Below are 12,935 nucleotides of genomic sequence, written 5' to 3' on the forward strand. Positions count from 1 at the left end.
TCTCTAGGAGACAGAAAGCATTTCCCTCCTGAGCGTATGACAGGAATTGTGAAAAAGTTTAAATGTATTTGACTAGGGTGTATGTAAACTTCCGACATACAGCTGTAAATTAGGTTAGAGCCTACAATGCAACTTATTATGTGACTTGTTAAGCACATTTTTTCTCCAGAACTTATTTAGGCTTGCCATAACAAAGGGGTTGAATTCTTATTGACTCAAGACATTTCCGCTTTTTATTTTTAATGAATTTGAATTGTTTTCAAAATAAAATATTCCACTTTGACATTATGGGGTGTTGTTAGAGTCGCTATTTAATCACTTTTAAATGTAACACAACAAAATGTGAAAAAGTCAAGTGGTGTGAATCCTTTCAGAAGGCTCTGTAGCTCTTGTAATGGTATCATGCAATGTAAGGGGAAAAAATGACTTAATGACTTACTGTCAAGGAGTGCTCCAAGTTTCTGCTGGTACGGTAGCAAGGCTCAACCTGGATACTGATAACATCCAAAGAAAAATAATAAGTAACAAGCTTTACATCTTAGCCACATCACTGAGTATGTCCAGATACTGCATGGCAGTTTACCATTCAGGCCATCAGCTTAACCTGGTGATGTAGTTAGAGTGGGTCTAATTGGACAGGAGTGTACTCAGCAGTGGAGGCTGTTGAGGGGAGAACAGCTCATAATAATGTCTGGAACGGAGCAAATGGAATATCATCAAACACCTGGAAACCATGTTTTTGATGTATTTGATACCATTCCACTGATTCCGCTCCATTTATTACCACCAGCCGGTTCTCCCAAAGTAAGGTGCCACCAACCTCCTGTGGTACTCAGTCAGTTGACTGTTACACACAAGCTAACAGTCAGGGGTTTGGCATGCAGACAGTTTTTTGCCTCAGAGCCCAGATTAATGAATGGACACACAAGTACACGGATCAGCTCTTAGCATCTGCATCCTTTAGCTCTAGACAGAGGGGCTTAGCGCTGTTAACGGTGAGTGAAAAGAAGACTGGACACATGACTACTCGCTTTGCATAAGGAAAGTGTGAGAAGGTGGCTCAGTTAAAGATCACTATTCTCCTGTCTGGAGTCTAGAAATGAAATGATCAGAGCAGAACCACTAACCCTTAACAGATCAATGTGTATGCAGGTGTTGGTGTGTCCATCCTTTAATACTAGTTTTTTTCCTTCTAGCCCTTCACTGTTACTCATTCTAATCATCAGCTGTGTTTATGCTACGTAGCATGAGCAAGATCAGCCGTGTACTGATCTATAACACATCATTGTTGGTACAGTAATGTCAACACTGGGCATCAATCTGGTTATTAATTATTATCCCAATGGGTGTTCTCCTTTCCTAGAATATTGACTAAATATGTTAACCAGTGAGACTAATCAGCGTCCTGCTGACCTTTACATTTACATGTGTTTTCCAAATTTTAGGCAATCCCATTACCTTTCAAAGTGGACTGTATTAACCAGTGTCAGTGATAACTGTGTGTGTGCCACGAGACCAGGTGATATGCTGGTGAGAACAGTTTAAAGTGTCATATTTTGACATATAGTGCCCTCCGGTGTTCATCCCCAAAAAACGCAGACAAACTTCAGGTGTTGCAAGCCTAGTAGTGCTGAGCGATGAACCGAAACTTTGATTATTTAAAATGTTTTAAACAACTAATTGACCTTCTGGTTCAATTATTTGAATTCCATTTTGTTCATTTTTTTTCTGAGCTCAACGCACACATTTCTCTAGATATAAATCAGATCCAGCCTGAAATGTGATATGTAGTAGGGAGTTGTAGTTTCCAACAGGCCAATATTCTACATAGTTTAGTGTACACAACGTGGTAGTTAACAAAAATTACCATAATACAATTCCGCATATACTGGTCCAGTGTGTTTCTTTTTAAGCCTGCTAAGGAAAAGGCAGAAGCATGCAAGATCATGAGGGGATATAGAGAGCAGAGGTTGCTTCGGGAGGTATCTCTACCTGAAAATACATGATTTAAGTGATTCATGGCTGGTACTCGGCAGTCATAAAAGTATGCCTTAATTACTTTGAAGAACTACAAAATAGTGATTTTGTCACACAGCACAGGCAGCAGCTCTATAGAGATGAGTGATGACTTGGAATTAAATAATAGTCATCAAATAAAGCAAATGTAATATCTACAACAACTGAAATATTTTATTAAAGTAAAGTAATGTGAATAAATTATTGTTAAGTGATAAGCAGCAATGGGCAGTCACTACCATCATGGAACTTGAATTAATTGTTTTATTCTGTGTTACAGCATTCAACCCAAATAATAGAAACTGAAATAAAAAACGTGATTATTTTTTGATAATCGAACCAACCTCAAAAATCACTCATCGCTGAGCACTAAATCCTGGTCAACTGTATGAAGAATAGTTTGTGTAGGAGAGTAGGTCGAGTTTAAATGATACAAATGGTTGGAGAAGTGGTCTTTAGCTGAGGTGAGGTTTGACGTGCTGCTTTTTCGTGAAAGTCAATTCATCTTCCATGATACCATAATGCCCGGGTGGAGTTGATAAACATGAGAGTCAAAAACCAAAGGCGCATGTCAAATAAGAGGCACACAATTCTTGATTTTTACAACCAGTACTTTCTTTTTTAGACATTCACTTTTTGATAGTAACCGGAAGGTGGAGACAAAGAGTAGATCTTTATTTAACATGTGTAAAACTGTGGAACAAAGAATCGTAATGGCTTTTTGACAGACAATGGAGATAGTACACAGCCACATCCAGCCAGTGCAGAGACCATGTGTACATCAAGTGATATGAGTTAGAAACATCATGAAAACCACAGTGACGGGTCCTCCGAATTCGGAAATTATTTGCAGGATATGATAAGTGTTTGTTTGGTCATAGGAACTGGCTGGAATGTTGAGATTCTTCGAACTGTCCTATTTTTCACTATTGTCTCAAGTCAGATGGCTTCAAACCTCCGTGACACTCGTCCCTCAACCGGTGCAGGCAAAATCGACAAGCTATCTGATGTAAGACAATGATTTCTGTCAGGCAGCTGGAAGGAAAAGCAGAAGGCCACACCAGAAGCCATTGCAGAACTTCACACCTTTCTACACAGAGATCATTGCACGCTTCTTCACAGCCTGCCTGTGATAAATATATATAAAGGTGAGAGTGCCTCCACATTATGTTGAATGTTGAAAAGCAAGTGAGGGAGCATTTGATCTATATGAAGAGGAAATTCATAATCCCTCAACATAAATACAATATCAAACCTAAAACTCTTGAAATAACCTTAAAAGCAGAGTTTAGGATCGTTCAGATCAGATCGGTTCGGATTCCTTCTGGCTCTGCAACAATGTTTTGAACATGTCCATCCATATTCCATATCCCTTCATGTGAGGTGTTAAGAGTAGCTATGGTTCCTGTTGTGATTATTTTCCGGTTTTTGACACAGTGTGGATGGCTTTGATCCACTCCTTCCTCTCCTCAGATGTAGCCGCTTGGAGAAAATAGTGTGTCTCGTCTGAAGTGATGATCTCAAAGAGATTCCCATCAACATCATACCTCTTGGCTGAGTCGAGAAAAGATGAAGAAGAAAAATGTTTTGAAGAACAAATTAAAAGAGAATTGCTGACAGGAAATGGCAATTACACTTCATAGGGCTAGTCACACTGAGCTAGAGTGGGACTTGGTTCAGTGTAACTCACCATCAGGAACAAACTCCACCGCTGTTATCACAGACCCTCGCAGGTGGATAGAGCCCAGAGGGTACTCATCACCCTACATTGAGAGTGAGGGTGGGGAAGGGAGAGAAATAGGGATTGAGGGGAAATAAAGAGCAGATTAGCGAGAGACAAAGACAGGACGGGGAAACATTATGGACATTGGAAAAGAGCGAAGTAAAGATAGAGAAAGATGTTTTTCATGTTATGTTCTTGAAAAATAATATCGAAATTGAAACAAATTTTGGTTGAGGTTCCACTCTCTAATCCTGTACCTTGGTGGGGTCGTAATAGTGAATATAAGCAGGATCGTTCCGGAGGATGAATTTCCGCACCTTCCAGTTTTTCCTCCGATGTCCCTAGGGTGAAAAAAAGAGAGCATGACGGGCAGTCTGCTCTTCTGATTCTGATCACTATCAGTTGTGAAAACAGCACCGACCACAGACATGGTGCTGTGGGGAAATTTCACTTCCTCCCTCATCGAAAGGCCCCATTTATAGACCTCCTACAGCCCTCTCACTTTCTACCAACTCTGGGGACAGCCGATGAAGCACCTTTTTTTTCGAAGAGTGTATGCATGTTTCAATCTCTTGTGAAAGAGAGAACTTAGCTGTAATTCTGAAAATGAAAGTGATGCTTACTGACAATAATATTTTGTGATCCATTTAATTAACTTAAGTATGTAATACAGCATCATTCAGTGCATCCCAAAATATCTGATCCGGTAATAATCACATTAGTTCATCAACTAAATATTTCATATCGATTTACACAGTGTTGTCAGTCTAACCTGTTTGAGTAAGCAGCCCTGTTTTACGATGTTACCCCTGAACTCCTCCTTCACAATCACGTCTTCATCACTGGAGTAGCCTTCACAGAAGAACCCACTGTCTGCCTGCAACACACCATACAATGTAAAGAAACATTAGGACACAGGATTATCTCATCTCATCGTCTCCTCTCATCCTCACTTAGAATACATTAAAGCTTTTACATACGTACGTTTATAACGACAGAAATGTTCAAACATCGCCTAGTCTGTGTGGTCTTCTAGCAATGACCACCATATCTTCAAATCTTCTAGCAAATATGGAAGAATATATAGACACTAAGCTACATGACTAACAAAAACAATCAGTCCATTCACTCACAAAGTAGTAGAGTGCATTTGGCTCATCGAGGACGGTGGACACTGTCCCTCCCTCGACCCCCTGTTTGGACACGTCCCCTGCGGGCTGTAAGAATCCTTCGTTCAGGAGTCCTGTAGCCAACATCAGAGCCTCAGGCCTGTTCCTGGCCTTGTCCTTAGAGATCAGCCAGTCCACCACCGTACCACCTGCATGAAGAAGAGAATCAAAGCTGGTAGGATCTATCGCAATGTGACTCAGTGAGTGAGACTCAATGGCTCAATAAGGCTCCCTTTAGTCTGACCTGGATAAATACAAATTAAAAGGACATCCACTGTCACCCAAGTCCCTATATGTATTACTGCACCTGTGAAGCAGTGATTGTAGACTCTTTTCTCCTTTTCCAGCTTCTGCTCTTTGACCCCATTCTCCTGGTCTCTCATTAGAATACATAGCTCACTGAGAAAAGGCAGACAACAAAGCAGACAATACTTAGAAAGTTATCAAGTGAATGATGGCTATAGTTCTGAAGACATGAATGCAGCTCCTGCAAGCGTATTGTGGCTCATGGGGGTGGGTAAGTAAGACAAGTCAGAGGTCCTACCTGAGGTTGATGGTATCGGGGAGGCGAATGGACCTCCGTGTCGACTTCCTGGCAAACTTTACACCCCCCTGCAGACAGGTGATGGCCCTCTTGATGTCCTTCACCCAGGACTCTCTCTCCTCCAGGTGGGTGGCCTGGAAGAAATGGTCCTGGTTCTTGGCCGTGCTGAGCTTAAAAACCAGCTTAAAGAAAAGGGCAATGTTATGTACATGTTTTATGTATGGGGGGGGGGGAATGTTTTTCATTGTACTTTAATTTTGTATGTTGCCAAAATTGTGAGGTCAGATCAGGAACTAGACTGTTTGGAGCACTACAGTAATGATAGACACTTGTACTTGTATTTAGTAGTGTCCGTACCGCCCTCTTGCTGAAGTCCTGACAGGGGCTGGTCAGAACAGCTCCCTTCAGTGGGATCATTCCTTTGGGGGCACTGTCTGCCTTTCTCTTGAAGAACTCCACACCATCATCAGACAACACCACCCACACCACCTTCCACGAATTCAACACTGTGCCCTGAACAATACAGAAAGAAATGTATATGTTGATACTCTCAATCAATCAGTCCCTATTCCACAGGTATTCTGTTACTACAGAACAAATACAATGCAGTTAGAAACACGTTAGAGAAGATGACATTGTTATTAAACAGGTATAATAGAAACATCATGTGAAGTGTTACCAAATGGACTTTTTTCCAAATTGACTTGCCTGAATGCTGGGCATAAAATGTATTTCATTTACACAATGCATGTATCAAATATTGAGGGCTGGGACGAGGGAATACATAAAACAGCACATATTAACCTCTGCATTTGAATGTAACTGCCTCTAGCAGTGTTTTGTTTTCAATCCCAACTTCCCCTACTCCATAAATGCAAATTAAGAATATTTTTTTCCCATAAGAAATGCTGTTCAGCATACAGATTTATGGGAAGTGAGTGAGTGAATGTTGCCTAATACATCCTCACAAAGAGGGATGTTACTTGAGAACAAATCTTAAGAAATAATAAGTAATACACACCAAAAATAACATATTCATCCATACAAATACCTAGTTTTATGTGAAATGTTGTTGTTGCAGTTTCCCTTCCCTTTACTGATTGTTGTTGTTCACCATAGAGAGTTCACCACAGAGCTATCACAGGCACTACTTATAGTTCTAAGAATATGTTCCAATGATACTGAACAACTGATAAATATTGGAGCGCATAAGAACATAGCTCAGGCAAAAGTTTATATGTGAAGAACAGTGTAGTACGTGACATGACAAAATCATGTTCTATTCATTTTTCTTTTGTAAGAATTACAAACAAAACAAAACATACACATACAAATGACAACATAAAGAGCCTCACAAACATCCACAACATCACCTCTGCCCAGACCCACATGCTCACATCCCAATCTCCAGCGCCCGCATTACTCTCTGCCACATGGCCTCAAACTGCCACATGGCCTCAAACTGCTCCATTTTGTTTTTCTCTGTCGCCCAAACACTTTCAGCATTTAGATAATAAAGCATTTGTGTTAATGATGAGGGATTTACATTTTAATAAAGCCAACTTTCTAACTCCGCCCATAGCATTCCCAGAAGGTATGGATTATTGAGTCATTGTTCATTTTACACTTAAGACATGACTCTGCCATTGTGCTGTAGCATTTGTGAACGTTGTCTCTTGTGTAATATATTCTATACAGTTGTTGATACTGGATTAAGCATATATTTTAGTTAACTGTCATTTTGTTAGTTATGTTCCAACATTCCCTCCATCTTGTGCCAATATCAGTTATTTTTAAGTCTTGGTTCCAATAGATATTTATTTTTCTAAGAGACTGTCAGTTGAATATGCTCTCTGCAAGGTTTTGTATATCTCACCTATCATATGAATACACTTTTCTGACTCAAATACGATTCCCTCAAGATTTCTCTCATGTCCAAACGATTTCAAATCGGAATTACTTGATGTAAAACTTTGAAGTTGCATGTATTTAAAAATATCTACATTGGTCAGTCCAAAATTGTATTTGAATTTTGTCATGGAAATACGTGCATTTCCTGTTACCAAGACATTTACGGTTTCTATGCCTTTAGTCTTTCATGTGGACCAATTTATCGGTGAATTCTGAAAAGGTATCCAAGGATTGTTCGTTATGGTAATGTTTTTGGTTCTTGTATAATACATTTCATTTTCTTCCATATTGTTATAGTGTTCTTAACTATGAAGTTGTTCATGTTGAAAAGATTATGGGGATGAGCATGCGCATCTTTAGTATGTACCCCTTGTTCCTTCACCCTGGGTGGTGGGTGTAGATACAATTCAAAGTCTGAAAGGTTGAAAAGCAGCCTCAGACTTAGAAAGATGCAAAACCTTCCGTTTTATTCCATGAGCTTTATTTTACCCATATAAAGTCTGTTATGACCAAGTATACTTTTTCAAATAATATATTCAGTGGGGTCATTGGTATTGACGAGAATAATATAAAACCTTTGTAAGCTATGCAATTCTGAAGAGGTGTATTCTACCTGTAAGATTCATGGGAAGATTATTCCATCATCTTCTATTCATTTGGATTAATCCAGTGAGATTATGGGTTATCCGTCGTCATCTGACCACAGACTAAGAGTCTGTCTGTTTTGACGAGACCCATCATCTGTGTTAGTCATTTGTCAGGCCATGAGAAATAAAAAGTTATTTTCAGATAATGAGGTTTGTGGGTGAAACAGTTTTGTTGATATCTGCTCTCAGTCTCTAAATGTCTAAATTGAGCAAAGCGAACAAGTCTCAAGGCCAAATGGAAATAGTCCTAAAACTACTATACTAACCTTCGGTTTAATTTAAAGCACTTGACTGACAGCTCAAGTTGGACATGTAACTGGTCAAACATATTGCCAGCTGTCTTGATGTTGCTAAATCTTGTCACCGTCTCTATCGAAGGATCTTGCCCCTAACCCTCTCAAATGTGAGATAATCTATTGCATAGTAGCTAAACTGTCAACAGCACATTTACAATATTAAAGTCTGGCCCAAGTTAAACACAAAGACATACACTAATCAGTGTTATTTGACAGGAAGATATTTTCCTTTATCCCCCTTACCTTTTTGACCAGATATCCCTCTTTGATCTGTTTTGGCTCCATGACCTCTAGCTGCTGGTGTCTGTGTCTGAGTAACTGATGCAGACACAAGAGGAACACTCAACCCCCTCACATATGACCTACAGTGTTGTGTGGTCATAGAAATAGTGGAAGTTGAATTGGGTGTCTCACAATGCTAGCAGCTTGCTTGGCTTCCTCTTCCTGCTCAGTGGTAGTAAAATAAGGATGGCCACAATTGCTCATTTTCTTGGTCAAAGAGAGAATGCCTGTGTAAGTATTTGATATCAAACCTTAGTTGTCAGTAATTTGCATTTCAGTGTCAAGCATGCATACCACTAGACCAAAAAACTATAGTTTCCAGAATGTGGGCACAGGCTGATTTTTTTTTTAGGTCTAGGCAAGGTTCCTCATGATGACGCAAGTCAACGACTTGCACAAACCCCACAAACCCCATGACCACCTTTCAATCACAAGCATTTCAGTCACCCACTTCAAAAACTTTTTCCATTCAGCTGCAGAAAAAGACAGACACAATTACGCAAGATAAGTCTAAGTCTGTCATGGCTTAATTGAAATCACTCACTCCAAACTCAATTTCGCAACAACAGAAGCTGTTCAAACAGCCTATTCTCATGGTATGGTGGACTGGGAGTTAGACACCAACTTAATTACACAAGTTAATTATCAGGGTAAACTCAAGTATGGATTTTATTTTCACATCAGTGTGTAGGCTAATTAATATATAATAGCCATATTGGGCCATCTGAAACCCCCGTCTGACTAATTATGTTAGAACTTTATGCTCTTCAGAGTTGTGTCGTTATCTTGGCAGGATGTGGTTTCACTTTACCCTTACCACAGTTTCTAAAGTGATGCCTCTTGTGCCTTGGCTCTCAGTTGAATTTACTTACTGAAAGATCTTCCTACAGAAGTCTACACAGAACTTGTAACTTAAATTTGACCACAGGACTAGACAAGGGTATTTGCTATCTCCAAAATTGGTTGCTTTACCATTCCACAAATGTTTACAAATATCTGAGGAAAGTACATTCATCTATCAGAGGTCCAGTAAGCTTTTAGTCAACTAAAGGGTTAGGTAGTAAAATTCCCTCTAGAGGACGCCACATACACACAAAAAAGGCAGGTTGACATTTATTGTCATGAATCTTGACCTGGAGGCAGAACTGAGCAATTTCTGCTAGATAGGCCAGCGGAAAGTCAAAATTGGCTATTTCATAAAAATGAATGAAAACAAAAAATAAGGTTAGGGTTAGGCATTATGGTTATCAGTGTGGTTAAGAATAGGGTTAAGGTTAGGGTTAGGTTTAAAATCAGATTTTATAATTTTGTGGCTGTGCCAGCTAGTGACCACTCTGCAGAGCTGCCCCCAGGGCAAGATTCATGACAATAAATGCCAACCTGCATAAAAAAGCAAACACAACAGCATATTTGCAGAGCACTGACTGCATTATATTTGCATTGTGCTCGGATAATTCAAGAAGGGACAAATAACAAAAGTGTCAAGGAGAAGCAGCAACAATATACAAATATAGAAGCAAAGCAGTTCATAAAATGTACAATGAGATGTAATACAAAAAGAGTGGCATCTGCTGGTGAAATGAGGAAGGCTTGATGACAAACAAAGTGTTGAAATCACAAAACGAGAGAAAATAGTACGCTACTCCAAACATATACATTAACCTACAGAGTTGTTCCAATAAACAGCTGCTCTGTTTATAAGTCGCCTTTTGATTACCTACCATCCTAAATGTATAAGCCTGAAGGCCTTAGCTCCCTGGAACATCCTCTGTGTGGTTCATAATAAAGGCCAAGGAACAAAGGACATACTGTACATTCTGTGGGCTTAAATCACTCTTTACTTTAAATTAACATCAGGAGGGGTGATGTTGATGAGTTTATTTATGAATCTTGGGAGATTGAGTTTCATTAAGTGCCACCCTGAGACTCATTTCTCAGACGCAGTGATTGGAAAATGACCCTGGTCCCTGGCAATGGAATATTCATTCACTGGAAAACAAACCAGGGGCATACTGAGGACATTCAGTTCTAAATAGAAAGTTGGGCGTGACCACTGAAGGCTATACTCAATGCTTGTGGGTATGTTTATGTTTTGGGGGTTTGTGGAAGGAGTTCTTAGTGGCATTGTACTGTAGTGCCCTTCGAAGACAATGCCATTATGGTGGATTTGAAAATTAGACAAGTGAGTCAATTTATTTATTTTTTGTGTCCCCTTTCTCAACGGTGAGGTCCCAAAAGTTGATAGTTCTAGCGACTCAATATAACATGCTTGGTAAGAGAGGTGAAGCTGACTCATTTTGTTCTTAGCCTATCTTCTCTGTGCCCCTTTCTTTCCCCCCCTCAATTTCCCTTCAATTTTGGCTGAAGCAGATAGACAGAAACAGAAGCTGTGAAATGGAGGTATAGCATGATGCACATGCAGCACATCCTGTGGTAGTGTTGCATTAGAGAACTGGTTCAAGTTGTCACCCAGCTGCGGGGGCGATGTGTTCAACTGAGGGTAATGTGTGGTAAACATGATGAAACCCCTTTTTCTCCTCCACACTTCCTTTGGAGTTGAGTGCTCATGAACTTCTATTTTTCAAATTGCAAATTTAATTCACAGTCCACAGTTGTTTGAACCTACATAACGGATGTGTTTTCCAAACAGTGAAGTGTGTCAGGGATCCAGTATGTGAAAGGTCATGCCATTTTAAGCTTGATTGATCCAAAAGTGTTCCAACTATGTTCATACAGTTACAAACTTATCAACTGATTTCTGCACAAGACGACGCATGCCCACCAGTCGGTCAATAAAAGCTTGAAAGGTTGCCACTTTTACGTCAACATGACATACTTTGGGAAAGCAATAATATACAGTATTGGCTGTTGATAACATTCTTATCAAAATGTGTTCATATTCCTGCAATTTAAGTCATGGACGAATCAGATATCGATTCCATTCAAATCACAGGCCTGTGATCAGAGCTGTGGATATAGAGGTCGTGCACTACATGTCACCGGGCTCTTTCTCAGCAGATTTGTCAGAACAAGAAAAGTCTAGAACCAGGAAACTATCAATTGATTTTTCCTCGCCAGTGCCGAAGCAAGGTAGTACCTTCTCGAGTCACCTCATTCAATTCCAATAATTTACAATATTGCACAAAAATATAATCAATTCAGGAACTCATGTTATCTAGCTACTGACTTCCGGCGCCTACAGAGATGGCCGCCCTGCTTCGCGTTCCTAGGAAACTATGCAGTGTTTTGTTTTTTTTACGTGTTATTTCATACATTGGTACCCCAGGTAATCTTAGGTTTTATTACATACAGTCGGGAGGCACTACTGGATATACAAGCAACGTCAACTCACCATCATTTCGACCAGGAATACGACTTTCCCGAAGCAGATCCTGTATTTTGCCCACCGTCCAGTCTCTTGACAACAAGGTTGATGAAATTCGAGAGAAGGGTTGCCTTCCAGAGAGACTGTAACGTGGTTTGCTTCATGGAAACATGGCTCACTCGAGACACGCTATCGGAGTCAGTACAGCCAGCTGGTTTCTTCGCGCATCGTGCCGACAGACACAAGCATCTTTCTGGTAAGAAGAAGGGCGGGGTGTATGCCTTATGATTAATGAGACATGGTGTAATCATTACAACGTACAGGAACTCAAGTCCTTCTGTTCACCTGACTTCCTCACAATCAAATGTCGACCTCAGGAGGCTGAAGAAATTTAGCTTGTCACCAAAAGCACTCACAAACCTTTACAGATGCACAATTGAGAGCATCCTGTCGGGCTGTATCACCGCCTGGTACGGCAACTGCTCCACCCACAACTGTAAGGCTCTCCAGAGGTTAGAGGTCTGCACAACGCATCACCGTTTACGTGTTGCTGTGCGTTTTGCTAACAACCTTACTTTGCTACCTGACAACTTTACGGTTTTTACTTTTTAATTACCGTTTATATTTTTGTTTTTCCCTCAACTTTTTATTTTCATTCAACCTTTTCACTCCGGACGCTTTACCTGGACGTGGTTCGTCAGGACCTAAAACAGCCGAAGCTAGTAAGCTAGTAGTAACATTAGCCTTCTAAATGCAGTCGCTGTACTCATAAAATACGGAGAACAATCGCCTTACGGCGAGGATAGCTGTGCTTCAAGCCCAGCTTTAGACGCAATCGTTAGGTAAGGGTAATTTCAGCATAGGAAAGGATGAAACAGCGTCTGTGCCACCAGTAAGTACAGATAGTAGTATAAATCCCCTTTACCCCATTAAGCAGCGAGTTGGAGTCAGAGGCCGAGCCTTCTCTTGTCTCTACTCCTCCTGTTACGGGGTCTGAGACACCGAAGCTTCCCACCATTAGC

The 12,935-nt window shown here is 40.3% G+C and overlaps 1 protein-coding gene across 2 annotated transcripts; it reads right to left on the reverse strand.

The window, feature by feature from the left end:
- Positions 1-2,674: 2,674 nt before the first annotated feature.
- Positions 2,675-8,707, reverse strand: plek (pleckstrin). Of its 2 annotated transcripts, none has more exons than XM_021611054.2 (9): positions 8,550-8,707; positions 5,810-5,965; positions 5,453-5,634; positions 5,216-5,307; positions 4,873-5,057; positions 4,512-4,616; positions 3,997-4,080; positions 3,707-3,779; positions 2,675-3,570 (listed from the first exon to the last, which is right to left on the reverse strand). In XM_021611054.2, exons 1-9 carry the CDS (start codon positions 8,589-8,591, stop codon positions 3,431-3,433), a joined length of 1,059 nt encoding a protein of 352 aa, XP_021466729.1. In that variant the 5' UTR covers positions 8,592-8,707; the 3' UTR covers positions 2,675-3,430. The 2 variants fall into 2 exon arrangements, with proteins under 2 accessions (XP_021466729.1, XP_021466738.1); XM_021611063.2 differs by lacking the exon at positions 8,550-8,707 and adding an exon at positions 7,977-8,076.
- Between the last annotated feature and the right edge of the window lie 4,228 nt (positions 8,708-12,935).

Source organism: Oncorhynchus mykiss, chromosome 1 (assembly GCF_013265735.2).
Source record: "Oncorhynchus mykiss isolate Arlee chromosome 1, USDA_OmykA_1.1, whole genome shotgun sequence".
In the NCBI taxonomy this organism is placed as follows: domain Eukaryota; kingdom Metazoa; phylum Chordata; class Actinopteri; order Salmoniformes; family Salmonidae; genus Oncorhynchus; species Oncorhynchus mykiss.